General features: G+C 42.3%; 1 protein-coding gene across 1 annotated transcript; it reads left to right on the forward strand.

Annotated features, from left to right (window-relative positions):
- The first annotated feature begins 645 nt into the window (after positions 1-645).
- On the forward strand, positions 646-16,417 carry LOC119168001 (uncharacterized). The gene is made up of 5 exons (XM_037419450.2): positions 646-914; positions 7,022-7,151; positions 10,724-10,869; positions 12,429-12,561; positions 13,644-16,417. Exons 1-5 carry the CDS (start codon positions 860-862, stop codon positions 13,900-13,902), a joined length of 723 nt encoding a protein of 240 aa, XP_037275347.2. The 5' UTR covers positions 646-859; the 3' UTR covers positions 13,903-16,417.
- Positions 16,418-18,171: the final 1,754 nt, after the last annotated feature.

The following is an 18,171-nucleotide window of genomic DNA, read 5'->3' on the forward strand; positions in this document are numbered from 1 at the left end:
GGCGTCGGGTTGACACAAGTGAGTGCATTACGTAGAAATGTACTTTAGAATTTCAATGCTCTTGCAACTTTATTCCTAGCCGGACTGCTGTTTTAAAACCAGCAGACTACGCGCACTCAGGTAATGGGCTTGAGATGGAACTTAGCTTCTATACAGTGGCGCAGAGTTGCACCAGAAGAAAAATAATGTACAACTGACAAAGGAAAAACTTTATGTACACCTCAAATATTTATTCGCATACAATAAATATGAAAGGTTTTATAAAAAAAAGAAATACCGAGAACTGTTGCACAGTAAAACTCTGAGTTTTCAGCGTTTAAATTGAGTGCTGAGGCCGTTTCGCTACGATATTAATTCAGAGAAAGGGGTTCATTGACGTCTTGCGACAGGACAAATGAGGCTGCAGCGTAATACGTGACGAGAAAGTGAAAGATGCAAGCCGCTTGCCACCACTGTGTATTGCTGCCAAGGTTGGGGTGGTATACGCGCCGAAGCTATAAAACCGAGAAAAAAATATTGCTACGTACTGCATCGGAATGGTTAAAAGAACGTCCTTACGTTTTAAGAACTGATAGGAGCTTTCGCTGTGTTCAAATGGTTACGAAAGCCTGCTCACCGATGGATCGTTTTCAGGCTCTGCAGAAGAAATACATTGAAAAATTGAAACAAACCGCACAAGCATAAGAAGTGACTCGAGTCGCCGACAGAATGCAGACGCGAAATGGATACACATCAGGACCCGCTCTCCGCCGTCAGCGTCCCGTTTGTGCACCATTGGCTCACGAGAGGAACGGCTTGGTTGAAATGAAGACACCATTCCGATTCTGATTCCAGGGCAAAGACGACCTGAACGGCTGAAATGAGAGCGCGTCTCGGTTATGGCTTCTTCTACCTTTTGTCAGCTTCTATACTTGGTAAGCCTACTCATGTGCTACACTCTACATATGCATACACTTGCATGGTGAGTCATAGCCGTGTTACTTGTCCAAAAAATCGGGAAAGAGTAAACATTCAAGCCATCGTGATTAAAAAAATGCTGCATTCACGTGTTTAGATAGAATTATAAACGTTCAATCCGCTCTTTAATAACTTGTGTTTATGACAAAAAATCTTATATCCTTCCAGGATACTACACAAAAGCTGATTCGTTTTCGCAAGCTGCATGAATGGCAATGCACGCAGCTGAACGTGTTTGTGTGCATATGTGATCGTTAGCGTCCCTATTTACAGCGTTATACGATACCCAAGAAGAAAAAAACACTGAAGAAGCAAAGGGAGCACCCCGTGTATGTCAGGCGTGCCTCTCATCTGTGGCGTTAAATCACGCCGCAAGTATGAAGGGGGGGGGGGGGGGATGTGATCATTTTATATACCGTAATTTTCACCTGACACTTGCAGATGCAATGTAAATGGTGTACATTTTCAGGGTGATTATTGCGAAAATAGTAATCTTTTATCAGTCAAAACAGCATTCACCAATGTTCACGTTGGCTAGTGCATTGTACTCGACGGCACACGATTGGCGTCTGCTTGCACAGAAAAATACCTTGACATCTAGTTTATGTTCACCTCGTTGGTTCAGGGGCTCGCGACTGCAGTAGCGCAACTCTGAATTGAGCAGCAAGTGACCAAGCACCGGCAAACTCTTTTTGAGCAAGTCAGCCGTTTACAATTCAGTTGGTCGCCCGATCGGTGTTAGTTGTAAATGCGAGCCAGCTGAATAATTTTCTTAGAAATTCACGGTTGTCGACAGGTTCATTCATGATTAACAGTAGAAAGCAACACTGAATCAACAACTGTTAGTTCGTTCTTTAGCCTCATCGTTTAGTGCTGTCTTCCATCCTATACAACCATAGCTGAATCATTCAAAAATTCACTTCTATTTTTTCTGCATCTTTCTGAAGTAATTATTTCTTTGTATTGTTCGATATTAAGCGAATATTAACATAGAAAGGGCAACACATATATCCTAAATGGATTATTAAGTATCAGCCATAAAGTAAATATTGTAATTTATCGGAAATGGATTCTGTGCACGAGGGTTTCAGTGCTAGGTAATCATCCTCGGTGTTAAGTCAAATATTGTGATGCAGTTTAATTTTCAGATGCTTACGGCCAGAAAACAAGTTTCTTTGCAAATAATATTCCATTTTAGAAACCCTGTAGTAGCCTCTTCACGTCACATGAAATCTCAAACTGGCATTTTTTTCTTCTCCTTAAATATCCTAGCAGATAATACGCGAAACAGAATTCACAAAAAAAAAACGAAATAGTGGTAAACGAAAGCATTTTATAGTATCTTAATAGCGTGCTTATTGAGTTTTTTTGGTGTGCCGATGTAAAAAGGCTCTCAAATTGTTGATTACTGCGGCCACCAATGCACATCTGTCTACAAAAATGTTCGCAGTGGCTGAATTCTTCTTAGCATTCACCGTAGAGAAAAGGACTGTAATGTCAAAGATAACTGTAAGAAAACCAGAGCAACCTCGGTTAACGTCCGTGTCTTTCTCTCTCAGATTTTTCAATGCGTCAGTTGATGACGCGTAAACAAACAATAAAAGTATCTTGAATACTTAAATTGGACACCAGCCTATCATGACGCATTATATAGCGATATTGAGTGCCTAAGTAATGCAAAAAAAATTATGCGCAGTTAACTGCTGCACAAATAGCCTAATTTGCCTTATCGTCAGTTGAATTACAAGTGGCCGTTGAACCCCTTGTACGTAGATTTCTTTCCCCCAGTGTCACTTAAGATTAAGAGCGCCTTTAAATGTCGTCGTTTACACGAATCAATGGTGTGAAATCTTCACCGAGCATTGGTCGCGCTACTTTCTGCACCTGTTTACACCGTTCTAGAAGGCACTTATTTATATACCAGTACTGTGTTTATGGTATTTTAGGCCTCGAACTCCTGATGGCGTGTGTTCGACGTGATAGGAAATTTCAATCAAATCTTTTCATTGTTATTCATAAGCACTAAAGCCATATATTTGAAATGGTGCATGCTCATGTGAGAACGTCCATCGCAACACTTGAAGAACTTTTGTTCGAGTTATTAAATGCATTCAAATCAGATATAAATTTCCACCTTAGAGTTTCACTGCAATGCATGGTCGTTGCACACACACACACACATATATATATATATATATATATATATATATATATATATATATATATATATATATATATATATATATATATATATATATATATATATATATATACCGCGAGCTAATTTTTTTCTTTCAGGTCATTGCCAGAGCAAGTTAGATTCAGGCAATCAAAAATAGCGTTCGACTGCAAAAGATGTTACGGTTGAATTATACCCACGCGATACTGAAACCTTAATATACACCAAGCTGCGTCTAATCAAACTTAGTATAATTTCAAACGCAAGCTCGTTCCTTTTGTTCATAGGTCTTGAAACTGGACGCTGGCCAACATTCACTCAGTTACTTTGCCCGCAGAGTAGGGCTGTGAGCCTGGAGACTGCGGTACCTTGTAATACCAGGATAGACAATTGAAAGAATACACTGATCTGATTAAAATCAATTAAAAGCGATTTCAGTTTCAAGAAAAGAAGCGCACTCTCACATGGTTCGCTATTTGCATTTAGGTTCCGTGGACGCAGTTTCCCACAAAATGTGCGGCGCGCCTCGCTGGTGAATCGCGCGAAAAGTGTTGGCGAAAAATCAGAGGGCGTTATTGCCGACATGGGGCATGCACATCGAAATTTGTCCAGAAGAAGCTACTCAGACTCTTTCGTGCGCTCCGTGGCACAGTTTTCTAATATACGCTGGAGGGAACTCTGGCGCTAGTGTCTATGGGAGCTGCAACGCACAGCGCTTCAGCGAGCATGGGAATGATGGGTAGTACGCACATTTGTCTAATATTCCTACTTCTGGCCTGCTTTTGACTCCGTGTGTGTTCGTGTGGCTTGGAGCTGCTTTTCCTCGAAACAAAAAACAGCAAATGTTCAGCGGTTGCGCTTCACCACCTCATTCTTATAGACTTACCTTTGTAAATCGGGTCACGAAGTTCAAAGGGTTCGTTCTTTGCTATGTAACAAAAACCGAAACACAGCAATAAACGAAGCTGCAAGTACAATGCGCTGCCCGCAAGTACGAAGACTAGGCAAATGTGTGTACTACACGTCATTTCCATGGTCGCTGAACGATCGCAGCGACAGAGTCCCCTCTAGTTAGTTTTAGGAAACTCTTTGCTCCGTAGTACATCCGATGGCTGGACCACCATGGACATTTTGGAAACCCGTGCTACGTGCTTTTGTGTCATACGCTCCTGGTGTCAGCGAACACCTTGCACGTGCTCTCCATTCCTGAGCTGTGCAGGTTGCACACGTGCCTACACGAAAATGGAGGTATTTGATTGTGAGGGTAAAAGACAAGCTGCCAAAAAAATGTATTCCAGGCGTTCTCTACAGAATTCCATGCTGAAAGTGTAGTGGCAGTTTCTTTTTCACCATTCAACATTGTTTACATGCAAGAAAACAATACAGAATTACCCTTTGGGAGGCAAAGACTAAAGGCCAAAAGCCTGACGAGGTCTCACCCCCTATTAACCAAAACAGTCTGCATCAGTGACATATACATTTACACAGCAGCAACACACAACTATATACATCGGTTACATATTTTGCACGTATTTTGCAATAATATATTAATTTTATATATACTGAAAGTAATCAAACAATCAGAGCATGTATTTTTGGCATATACAAATATAAGTACACGTTTTAAAACGCGCTTCCTTTCACACAGTATACATTCAGAATACAATCAGTACTGAAAAAAAGACACTGTTAGAACCAATCTCATCATAGAATGAGAGTGAACAATCAGAAAAATAAGCAAAAACAAAACGTACAAAAGCTTTTACATGTAAATGACTATGGGTCTACAATGACATCAGTCGAGAAGAGAAGTGATTGAAGATGAGATTTAAATAGTTTAGCTTTCAGTGTAAAGTCTATATTAGATTCATGAAGGCTTAGCAATAGAATAAATTTGTAATCAATGTCCTGTTTTCCGTAATTCGTGCGTATTTTCTTTGTTTTGCGGGCTGAATTTCTGAGGCCATATTTAGTTGATATACTGCATGGGTAGGAATTCTGTAGTTAATTTTTATGCCGTTGCATCAGCTAGAAATTATAAACTTTTCGAACAGCCAGTTTTTTGTGTTTGAGGAAAAGTGGTTGAGTGTCTAGGTCCTTGGGATGACCTTTATGTTTTTCTGTAATACGAAGCACGCGCTTCTATAAAACTAATAGTCTATCACAATTGGTCTTAGTTCTTGTTCCCCATACCAACAATTTCATATAAAAGTTTGAAGTGGAACAAGCTAAAATACTGTGATTTAATTAACCACGATGGGAGGAGGTAAGCGATTTTACTCAAGCACCTTACCGAACAAGCTAGATCTGTTAAGAGACAGTTTACGGGAGGCGTCCATCACAGGTGCTCAAGAAACCAGACTCCGACGAATTTTTGTGTACTGGCTTGTTCTAGTCGCTGATCTCTGAACGAAATGACTATAATATTGATTTGCTTGATTTGTGGGGTATAACGTCCCAAAACCACGAATTGATTATGAGAGACGCAATGACTATATTATCATTGATTCGCTTATTTCTAGGTCTAGCTGAACATAATAAATTTGGTTTTCCGTGTGTTTAATTTCAGTTTGTTTTTTGTTAGCCAACCTGAGAGTTTCCAGAAGTATAGATTTGTTGAAGCTTCTGCTTACTGAATGATAAAGCCTGTGAAAAATAAACTTATGTCGTCAGCGCTCATTTTAATTTCAGGTTTGTACTGAACCTCCGTAATATTGCTACGTGCCAGTGCATGGAGATGAAGAGGACAAAGCAGATTGATGGGTGCGAGCTGATCATTCGGCTTTGTCTTATTCATCTTCATGTACTGACACGTAGCAATATCATTTATATATATAAAAAAGCACGGGTCCTAAAATCGAGTTGAATAGGCGAGACTGGTAATTTTTCACAAACGCTAAAACAGTATATGTACGACGTAAAAAGGCAGGTCTCATTGAGTGCGCTTGCTGAAGACACGAGAAGGCCTTGACAAAAAATAGACTGGATAACAGAAAGAAAAAGAACTAGTCATCTCGGCTTGGTCTCTAATTTGTGACGATCCAGAAGACGGTGCCCATACACTCAGTCGAAGTGACGGACACTTTTCACGCGTCTTCACACGTTGCTTAGGTCACATTTTATCGCATACATAAGTGCACTGCTCACACACTCATTTTTCACTTCTGGACACGGTTCCCACACGGGGGCCGAAACAGCGCGCTTTGATTTGCTTTTAATCGTTGTCCGTGTGTTGTTGTTTTTTAATGGTGTATCACGTGCGTCTCTGACCAGACATCTTTCCGTCCAACTATCGATTTTTTGTAAGACCACAGTGAAGAGAAGCCAAGTTGGGGAGGGATCCACCTCATATGTAAATTTAGTAGGTAAACAATGAATGTTGTGTGCTCACAGGCACCCCCCCCCCCTCGTTTTAATGTGTATTCGGTACAAGATTTATACTTCCAGTGTGATGACTATATCAAATGTGTAAATTATTTCCCTGTGGGTAAATTGAGTTATAGGAAATGTGTGATCTAAAACAAAGGCAACTACGGGAAGATGGACGTTTCCAATGAAAAATCCGTAAACATGCCGAGGTTGCTGCTAAGCCGAAGCTTTGACACGTGGACCTGTTTGTCTCAAGCCTGGAACTGATGGAATCAGTCGCAACCTTGAAAAAGACGAGTGGACTTGTCGAAACCTCGGCACCAGCACCTACCTCTAGCTGTATGCAAATTTCTTATAATTTGCATAGATTATTCCTGTCTCGCCAAATTAGGTCAAAAAGTTTGTTGTTGAACCAAAAGTGTGCCCCAGATATGCGTTGTAAACGTGCACTTCACAGCCATTTCAGTGCACAAAGTTTGGCCTGCTGGCAGGGATGTCGATGTTTGTTTTTTGCAGGTACGTGCCAAGCTCACTTGAAATCCGGCTGCAAGATCGAGGCGCTGCGCACCTGCGGTGAAGAGTTCGTTCCATATCTGAATACTCGGCGCATGCCGGAGACTCCGCAGGAGCTGGCCACGGAATGCGAGTAAGAGACACTTCGTTATTATGCGTCACCGTAGAAACCGTAGATATACAGGTTTGGTGTATTTTATGTCGGTTTTAGGCAAGCTACTCTAGAGTTTCGATTCGGCCAAAGTGATTGTAGAAGATGCCAATAATAGAAAGATGTTGCCCCCCCCCTCCCCATGTAAATGTAGCTGTGGTATTTGTACGCTATGGGCGGTCACGCAGACATAAAGAGCTCTGTAACGCTTGAAAACATCGGTGCTGAATGCATAACTCTTAGTGATGCTCGCCAGAACTACTGCGAGCTGAAATGACAGTGGAAGGCGCAGATCTGTGATTGGATAAATGAAATGTTAAATGTTATCGTGGAATTGCATCAAAATAGGGATTACCATTGCACCTATTTTTTCTTTAGCTTAGTTTTTCACTGAAAGTGAGACAGAACCTAGGAAAACATGTAAAACAATGAGGTCGTCAAAGGTCACAGAGGGCCTCATTAAAAGGACCGTCTATTTTCTGCGTATTTCTGTGCATTCAAACTTGGGAGGGTTATTCAGCGCTGCTCGTACGCCCGTCGACAAACTCGAACACTTTTTTTTTCCTCCTGACAGCACGTAGAGCGTGATGTTTTCGTCACTCGCAACTGACCAATACCCTTCCCCCCCCCCCCCTCCAAATCACGCGTGAAGAGGCAAAAAAAGAAAAAAACTGTGAGTGCTTTTTTTTTCTCAACAATGCATCTGACAAAAAAAAAACGAGCCCGTGAGTTCGCTTCCTATTGTTCAACAATAAATGTCGTGGTTTATAACTTGCAGACCAATTAAATTACAACATGGACGTCTGAAACGCTGCCCTTTGAAAAAATTACCGCATATACCCGGAGTGAATAATGGTGAGTGAGGTGACGCGTCTGCCTGCCTGCCTTTCTTTCTTTCTTTCAGTCAGTCAGTCTCTCTGTCTCTCTGTCAGTCAGTCTCTCTGTCTCTCTGTCAGTCAGTCAGTCAGTCTCTCTGTCAGTCAGTCTGTCAGTCTCTCTGTCAGTCAGTCTCTCTGTCAGTCAGTCAGTCAGTCAGTCAGTCAGTCAGTCTCTCTGTCAGTCAGTCAGTCAGTCTCTCTGTCAGTCAGTCAGTCAGTCTCTCAGTCAGTCAGTCAGTCAGTCAGTCAGTCAGTCAGTCAGTCAGTCAGTCAGTCAGTCAGTCAGTCAGTCTCTCAGTCAGTCAGTCAGTCAGTCAGTCAGTCTCTCAGTCAGTCAGTCAGTCAGTCAGTCAGTCCGTCCGTCCGTCCGTCCGTCCGTCCGTCCGTCCACCCATACGTCACTCACACTAGCGCCGCCTGCTGCGGGAGTCATACAACTAGGTGGTTACGAACCGGTCAGAGACATCCGTGGAGAGACCCACAGCTTTCGGAGCTTCGCCCCTAAAATACGCCATGAAACAGTTTCCAGATTTATACGATTAATAGAGCTGAGCCTGTTTAAAAAAGTTTATAATAATTTAGAGTACTTGGTACTAAATTATGAGAGAAGAAAAAGCATCCCGCTTGGCCTCACACTTTGTGAGTTCATGTCGAGTGTGTTTAGAAGAAGTGTTTAAACGATATAGAGTACTAGGTACTCGGCCATGAGAGAGGCCATCCCGGTCCGTACAAGGCCAGTAGTGTAGTTGGGAAAAAGTATATAACAATTTCAACTACTCAACTATGAGAGAGCAGTAAGCCGTCCCTATCTCACCAGAAGAATCTCTGATGACGTATGAGAGTTTCAAGTCGTGTGTTTAGAAAAAAGGGGTGACGATTCAGAGTAGTCGCTACTCCACAATGGGAGAGCTGAAAGCCGTCCCTTTTGCCTCATTGCACAATTGAACAATGTCGTCAGCATTAGCTGCTGCGAGTGACTGTTGAAGTTCAAATACAACAAACGAGTCAGCAATGTAGCAAGCACACAAAACCCGTAAAGTCCCCTCGGTGAACTCACAGAAGTTTTTCAGTATTTTGCCCAACACTGAAAGCTCTCGGATAACTTTTGCAGCATCTTTTGAAGCACCTAACGAAACACACCTATGTTTTAGTTTATTAACAGCGTGGTAACATGTGTCGCTAAACATTTTTGTGTTAGTAGATCGTACATTTGAAGCAATTTCAAGACGAAATATGCTCCGGTTCATAAGAGTGGTGCAACGTTGTGGAAGCAGTTTGGTTAGGGTCAGGAGTATGTGTTGCTACGCGCCTATTTGCCCCGATGGGATTCATTTTCTTCAACGCAAAAAAAAATGGCCGGTATGGTGTTGTATGCCTTAACATCAAGAGAACCTGCTTGCCACGCACTGACAACACCCAAGTCATGCAATGAACTCTGCTTTTCAATATTGGTGCTCTATCATACTGGCTGCAGGACGTCAGTGGAAACCACCTCTAGCGCAGTGGGGCACGCATGGCGTTCTTATAATGACCACTGTCCGTTGCTGAAAGAATCACCAAGACGCGCGAGTAAACTTTCTTTGGTGTTCCAAAAAAAGGCTCCATGGGCTCGGTAACAACACTGTATATGAAGAAGTAGACAAAATATTATACCGCAACTCTTTGTATTAACGACCGCCCCGTTAATGCAGACCAAGGAGGAGGAATAAATGAGGAAGGTCAGGGAGTTTAGCCAGTTCTCAGACCGGCTGGCTACCCTGTAATGCAGACCAAAACTGTGTTACACAATGCAGACCAAAACTGTGTTTAAGAATAGGCCCTGAGAGCCCACTCTTCAAGCTGTCGCTGTGGCATTGCTGTGCGTTCAGCGGAGGCAATGTTTTTTTTATTTTTAACAATCAGTACTTCTACAAGTAGAAATGTTTTTAGATAAAGTTTTTATTTCCGGCTTGTAAAAAAAAAGGGGGGGGGGCCTTGCTCTATGCTATTTTTACATACCGCCAAGCCGGCAGAATATGACAAATATTCTTCGACTGTTATACCTTCATGTTTGCCAAGTTATTGCCCTTAGATACGCTTAAATGTAAATATACACATATTATGTGTTCATAAGTACAAGTAAAAGACTTTACTCGTACATACGGGGGCAGTATCAACGCCAGCACGTGTGGTCAAGGCATGTTTGGATTTGTTTCTTCTACAAAAACATAGTCGCATATATTTGCTAAAAACTTCTAATGCCCACTATTTTTAGTACTTCGGACAAACTAGGATTGTACTGAAGATATATATACGCACTTGCTTGCACTGTTGGGGCAAGCAGATGCCCTAACAGTGCAAGCACTGTTGCTTGCACTGTTGGGGCCACCAGTGTAAAAAGTGCACATCCGAGTGTTCGTTTTAACAGTGGACCGTAGTACATGTAAAGGCCATGAAAAAAAAATGAAATGTCCAAAGTTCCCTATTCGACGCGTTGGTGTAGTTTGAGTTAAAAGCAGTATAAGCAGAAAATATTCCAGTCGCATTGTGAGCCATGTTGAGAGTGGGAAGGGAAGTCGTATGGAATTAAGTCAGCAATAAAGTATAGCTGTAAAGTTAGGTTGGCTTATGATTAGACATAAGGTGTAATTACGAATTACGTGCTTACAATAAATTCCCTATAACTTTGCGGCGCAGAAAATACAAGAAGCAGATAGCGTGCACACTTCATTTCCACCATGAGTGCACAAGGGGCCGAAGCCAGTCCGTGGCACTTGCAACTGTAGCTGCACTGGGCGAGAACATAGAAGCCGTTTGCACTCCGGGTTCTGGACCAAACAAAGGTGAGTGGGAAAGTGACTGGTATTCATTTTTGGACCGTGCAAACCAAAAAAAAAAAACCAACGCATTTGGGAACTGTAGCCAAGGGATATTTTCTGATATGATTAACAGATGATGCTGCAAAAACACAGCATCCGAAAAGTCAACGTACAGACAATAAACATAAATGCAAGGATTCTAAAAGTAAACAAGAGGGATTTCGACAGTAGCAAGTTCTATTTCTTGAACTTACACCTACAGGCAAGATTTATAGGTGGTTTCGATTTCGCAGTCTTTCACCCCGACATTTATCTGTTTCTCACCCTGTCATTGTCGTGAAGTAGGAAGTCAAATCAGTTATACGGAGGCAAAGTGCCAAATAATAGGGTGTGAGTGAGTTGGCTAGCTATTAATTCCTCTCCTAAAAAAAACAGACAGGTGATGAACCAGAGAATGAACAAGAAGGGAGAGACGAAAAAAAAAACTGCTTACTACATCGATAAACTTGAATAACCACGTTTTTTAAACATGTAGCCACATCAGTGACTCATTGAGATATATAAAATACATATTATTAATACTTAGGCATCCTTTGTGGTTCTACATAATACAAGGATGCGCGTTCTTGTCTGTTAGAGATGATCGGGCGTTTACTTAAATACACTCACACGTCTGCTTAGGGAACATTGCCACAGGTATAAAATCAGATGCACTACGTCACTGTATAGGCCTCTGCGAAACAGAGGAAACGACAAGAACGTGAAAAGATGATGTAGTCATGTTTCCAGTGATTGGTTCAGTTCGACGTCATAATAGTATCGATAACGATTAAAAAATATATAAAAACTCCTTGTGCATTCACACGATGACGATCACTGTTTTAGCATCATTTCACAGAGTTTTCTGTATACACACTGGAGGAAACTCCGGCGTTAGTGCCTGTGGGAGCTGCAACGCACGGCGCTTCAACAAGCATGGGAATGATGGGTAGTAAACAAATTTGTCTAATCTTCGTCCATCCTACTTTGATAGCTATCGTAACGTGAAACCGCTTTGTCTCGAAACGAATGTCTAGAAAATTTTCAGCAGTCACACCTAAATACTTTACCCTCTTAGGCTCACCACCTCAAATCGGGTCTCGAGGTTCACGACGGTCTGTTCTTTTATTCCGGACAAAACTATAACAGCAATTAACAAAACCACAAGTGCGTTCGATGTCAGCAAGCACAAAAACCAGGGAAATTTGTGTACTACCCATGATTTCCTTGGTGGCTGGACAATCGCAGCGCCTGAATATCCTCTTGTTAATTTTAGGGATCTTTGTGGTCACACATACACGCAGTGGTACAGCGTGATCTCATGCCAAGCTCGCGGCAATGTAATATAGCTTAGATAACCACCTCACTTATTTTGGCTGCTTTTGTTCAGGCGATGGGCAATAGCTGCGAGTTTGCTTTCGCTTGACGCGAGCGCATAGTCTGACGCGAGCATTTTCACCGGTACATTTAATAACGCTATATGTTGCGGATGGATAGGGATATTCCTTTTACACTTTTTTTCCTTATATTTTGCCCCATGTCAGCGTATTTGACAGGAGTCAAATGCATGAACCACGCCGGCGACAAACTCCACGCCTGTTTTGACAGCTTGAAAAGCGCTGTGCTGAGAGCTGTGTTCAAGGCTCCAGCGAAAGAAGCAATCCACTACACTTGCTGGTAAGTAAGGACGTCTGCATGTGAATTATTTGACTGACTGTGGGAGGTCCGTGTTCCACAGTACAAAACTGGTTGGAACAAGGTAACTAGTGGCTGCGAATTCATTTGATCTAAGTCAAGCAGTTTAACGTAAGACATATTCTGTCTACATAATGCATGTTCATTGTGATAGAAAGTGCACTCAAAGAACAAAGACGAATAAAGGAAAGCATCAGGATTTCCCTCCCGTTTTTTTTTTCTTCCGTGTTGTTTGATGACACAGCTGTTCCACCAAGTCAATTGCTTTAGCCTTCATGTCGGGCTCATCAAGAGAAGCGTTGTTGAAATTATACAACTTATGGAATGTGGTCTCATTTATCGCCAATAGAACCAGCCACATTCAGCTCACCAGCCTATAGCAACGGTGTCAGATTATCTACGTCGAATCCAAAGATTCCTGGTTCTGTTCGGTTGTTTACTGGCCCTGTCTGCAACGTTTGGGTCCCGCTGGCGGACCACCAGTCTTTTCTCGGTTGAAATACGGGCCATATCACCGTTGACTGATGTACTTTCTACATGACTCAAATATCTTCGAGTATCTCCTAGAAAATAATCTTAATGCCGAAGGGCAAGTAATAAATAAAATACGCACGTAGGCAGAAGCTTCAGCACTTTACTAACGCACGCGCATCGCCATTTAGTACCTACCTACTCAACGTACAAGTCTGCATTGAACATTCCCTTGCTTCTAGAATGGCGAGTGCAATCATTCGCTCGCCTTACAACCGGCTTCCGTGCATTCTTAAACGCAGCCTGGTGCCTCAGAGGTGAAGTGCTTATCTGTCACGCCACTTTTACCTTCCGCGTGTTACGACACCTGCATGTCCACTTTGTTATGCTTTTTTTTTCTGCTTCTTCTGTCCACATTTACTCCACGCTCACTCTGTTAGGTTCTAGCAAATATGCGAGCCGCGTTGTGCCATCATCACGCTGCCTTATCTCGATTGTATCATGGTCTCTTCTATATGTATAAAGAAGAACCACGCTATCGTAGACTGTTTGATTTCCGGTTTCCGATTTCTTTCTGCCGACGTGAATCGCAGTGCGTACCACAATGTAACAGAGTGCGTCAGCCAGACCCTGGCGACCTGCCACCACGTCGGCGCCAAGGAGTTCCTGCTCGGCGCCATGGAGCGAGTTGTGGGAACAGGACTGCGAGCCGCCTGCGCCGTCCACACCAAAGGCTCGGATGCCTGCAAGGCACTGAAGCCTTTGCCACAACTGGGCGACAAGGAAGTGGCTGTCGACAGCCTTATCGAACTTCTAGCCGAAGCCGCATCGACAATTGGCCGGAGACCCTAGTCATTGCTGGACTTTTTGTTTTTTTTTTATTTTAAAACGCATTGCTTAACTTACTAAACCTTACGAAACCTATTCTGCATGGTGATGCGTCACTAGTATATTCATTATTAATACCCACCGTTGGTTTTAATTTGTCTTGTCTCACTTTCAGGATACGAACGAAGGCATACTCACTAACGCAGTGTAGAGAGGAATGCCAAGATGAACATTAAATAGATATATATATACATATAGCCACTAAGTTGTTCAGTTTCTTTTTTTTTTGTAGTACCGTCGGTGTTTAAGTAAACGAATAATAATTCACATAAGTTAGATGCTATGTAATTATTTCATCGTCAGCTAGACAACTTCCGATCTGTTGAAGCGTAAGCTATTGGAAAGAAGATCCCCTCAGCTTTTTTTCTCTACGTATTTACACTGACACAGGCTATATTTTCGTAAACTAAGCCAAAATAAAGCTAACAGCCGCGGTTTTTATGTTTATTAAAGCAATTTTAAATCAGTAAAATACACCGCTAAAGTCAGTATTGGAAATTCTGCGGAGCTGGTAATCGGAAAGTTCTCTTGAGGGCAGCCCTTAAACAACACGAAAGCAAATTATACAGGCACACTTTGGTTAGTGATTTCGAAAATACGTTGCCTGTGGCATTTAAGCGTGCGTGACTGACTAGGCTTTATCTTTGAGGTCATGTAAAGCAGATGCTAGATACAACTTGGGACGAGAGGTAATAGCGTATGCCTTCCCTTTCCTCTGAATCCCTTACAAATAACGCTCATATTGCGACGTTTTATTGACCCTTTCGTTCTATTGGCCATACCTTCCTGCGTTTGTCTGCGCACGACATCGATGTCGATAGCTTCAAGTTGAATGAGATTTTGTGAAGCTCCAAAAGTCGCATTGAATGAGATTTTGTTTTATTGTTCGTAACCTCACTTCAAATATCAGAACCCTGTAGTATGCGTTCTGAAAAGGGACATTATTTCTCCTCTGGTTGTGTGAAATTTGTGAATTCACCCAGTTTTTCCTCATTGTCAGAGAAGCCCTCCTCCTCCAGTGCCACCCTCTTCTCCTCTTTCAAGGGGGAAGCGAAGTAGGTGGAGAAGAGCGTCCCCACTCTATCAGCTTCAAGCAGCTTGGCCTTCATCTCACAGGTTTGCTAACCCCTGACATAAGCTATTTAAACCGATAGGTAATTACGCAGTTCCTATGAAGCCTACTGTTTTCTTATAAACACAGCACAAAAAACATTACTTTGACGTTATAACCAGTGCCTGTGTAACGAAGTTCTCAAACATAGGTGGTACCCTCTTCGTCTTCTCTTTTTGGCTAAGACAATCCCCAATTTTCGTGTACTCATTTCCCCACCTTTTACTAGATGATCATATAGGCAGTGTTTATGTGGTAGTTTTTAAACTGCAAAGAAAGAAATAGTCTTTTTATTCAGGTCACTAAAATAAAGTTGTAAATTTTCGAGTTCTCCATTGATGTCTCATTTGAGTGCGCACAGACGACATGACAGAGCTAAATTTTTCAGTGAGGTAGTGCGAACTCTAGTGCCTGCAGAACTAGCACTCTAATGAAACTGCACTTTGTCTACCATATGCGAGCAATTAAAAACGTAAATAACTGACAATCCAAGAGTTTCACTTTAGAGTGCCCAGTGCATCACGGTACAAGTTCAGTGAGGGCACAAAATGCCGCAGAAAGAAAGACCAACACTGAGTAAAAGAACGAAGTCATATTTCTAAGTAAACACTTCGGACGAATGTAGTGGTGTATAGACAGTCATCCAAGCATTTTCGCGATCCATTGATGGAACAAACTCCTTTTTTCGACAGGTTTCTCATGATTGCAGTAGTGAGCCACGCTAGATGTGTTCTGCTAGGACACGCACAAGCCTAGAGGCAGCAGCAAACATTCAACAAAATAATACAAATTATCCTGCAACTTTTCTTATCATGGAGTAAGGTGGCGTACACTGCACGGTAAAATGCAATTGTTTTAAGAAAGGAAGCTGTGTTTAAATAAAGCGCTGTCATTGTGGTCTTTGTTAGCTGGCTTTCAGAAATGGGTCGTTTTAGAAAAGTCTTCTCGTGCCTCGAAGTATGGAATGCGGCCTTATGATATCCTTAGCGAGAAAACGCCTATCAGCCTGCATTTTGATGGGGATGTCGTCCCCGATGAGTCATGGACTCACGGTCGACTACGTACAGTAGTCTGAACGTCGTGCACCCATGTACAACCCGACCAGTGATACTAAACACGCCTCCATTATGTTACCACTGCGTGACGCACTACACAGCTTTTCTGGTCATCTCCCTTAAAACCGTGGAATGGCTTACACTGTCATTTTTTAGCGTTTATTGCCCCTTCTTGTTTTCTTCTGCTTGATGTTAAACAAGACATTTATTTTTCACACTACTCTTTGCTTTTTCCGTTACGTATATCTTGTAACGCGTCTAAACGGTGCGTTTTACTTTTCTCCAGAAAAATAAACATTGTTAAAAAGCTTCGCATCGGAACATCCTGTACATAGAACACATCAGCAATAAACTGCACTAGTTAATTCCCTATTCCTTTCGTTCACTCTTCGGTTTCTGGACCGTACTCAGAATGAATGAATAATTATCACAATCAAGACTTACATTTGAGGTATTGTGTCAGCAAGACCAACATACAATAATTTTGGCATCTTAGTTTTGTCATCATTAGTGACAATGGGAGCAAGAGAAGAAGATGTATTTGGTGCAAAGTCGACAAAGCTGTGAACTTCTGGTGTGCTATATCTGATGCGTTCCTTAGGATGTGTTCACAGCAATGTCTAGCGGCAACATGAAGCGGCTCGACATTGTGCACGAAAGGGGTACGAACAGAAAATGCATAAACTGCCGGAGAAGTATGTCAGCGAACTTGAGTAGGGAGTTGATTCCGTATGTCGACGATGTGCGTGCGCTTGGTAGACACGGACGAGGAAGAGAAAGGACAGACCTGTCTTTTCCTCGTCCGCGTATTCACAGCGCACTCACATCATCAACACTCAGTAGAAGAGATATTCGATCCGTAGTGAGGTTGTAAAATGGGCCTTTTCCGAATAGGTAGTCTGTGCATACGCGCCGGACATGAAAAGGCACGCGCACGGAACGCATCATGATTTTTGTTCGCGAAAACGTGACGACACGTGTGGACCAAGTGACATCTGATGCCGCAAACATAAAAATGTTTTCTCCAAAGGTAGGCGCGAATGCAGGCCTCAGAGAGTGCCTACCGGCAGGTGGAGGGCCATTTCAGAGTCCAAGAGCCACCAATTTCGATTTCGGTGATCTCCACTTGGGGTGCATTTCGGACTAGGAAAAGGCTCATTCAGCTTTTTTGACTAGAGCTGGAAACCTGACTATTTTAAAGCCACAAACATGTTTGTGTTTTCGTCCAAGCACACATCAGGATAAAACACTTATTTCTGCACCAGTGTAATTCCTGGCACTTTTTAGAGACTCAGCGCCCAACGGCATCACTCGAGATGCGAAGTGTCTGGTGTGACTGAGAAATTATAAAATGTACTGATCATGCGAGCACGTCAACTGCGCCTGAGTCACGCAATCTAGTAAGGTTTACTCGCTATTAAACTATTCAGCAATCTAACTTTAAAGTTAGACCGACCTAAAGCTACAATCCACGTTCACATCAGAATATACGTTAGCGGGAATGCGGTGATCACTTGCGGCAGTCATTTACTTGCAAAGATGCAAACCTACTCGAAGGCATCGCTTTCAAAAAAAAAAAAAAACATGCATCGGCAGCAAAACGTAAACCCTGCGACGCAAACTGTGATCATTAATGGTGGTGAGCGTGGCTACTTTGCAGGTGATGTTGTTTAGAACAGTACACGTCATTGTTGTACGTGGTTCAAAACTATGCAGAAACACTTTTGCAATAAATTTTAGGTGTTAGCTTTCATGTTTTGCTACCCGTTTCAGGCGTCAGCACACATATCTGCCTCGGGTGGTAGACTACGGTGTCCTATGTGTCCCCTGTACCTCGGGACCTTCGATTAAACTAATGTTTGAACATAGACTAAGTGCCATTAGTCTGTGCTGAGTTTCACATTGCCATTAATGAAGCTGGCAGAACAAAACCATGCACAGTCTTTGTGGGAATTCTCTTTTGTCACGTGATTGCTCCGATTCAGACGCTCTTTTTTTTTGTCTCCCTTGGTCGGGGAACATGATGTTTTGTAACAAAAACTAGCATATAAAATTAGTTCATGCTAG

Source organism: Rhipicephalus microplus, chromosome 6 (genome assembly GCF_043290135.1).
Source record: "Rhipicephalus microplus isolate Deutch F79 chromosome 6, USDA_Rmic, whole genome shotgun sequence".
NCBI lineage: Eukaryota > Metazoa > Arthropoda > Arachnida > Ixodida > Ixodidae > Rhipicephalus > Rhipicephalus microplus.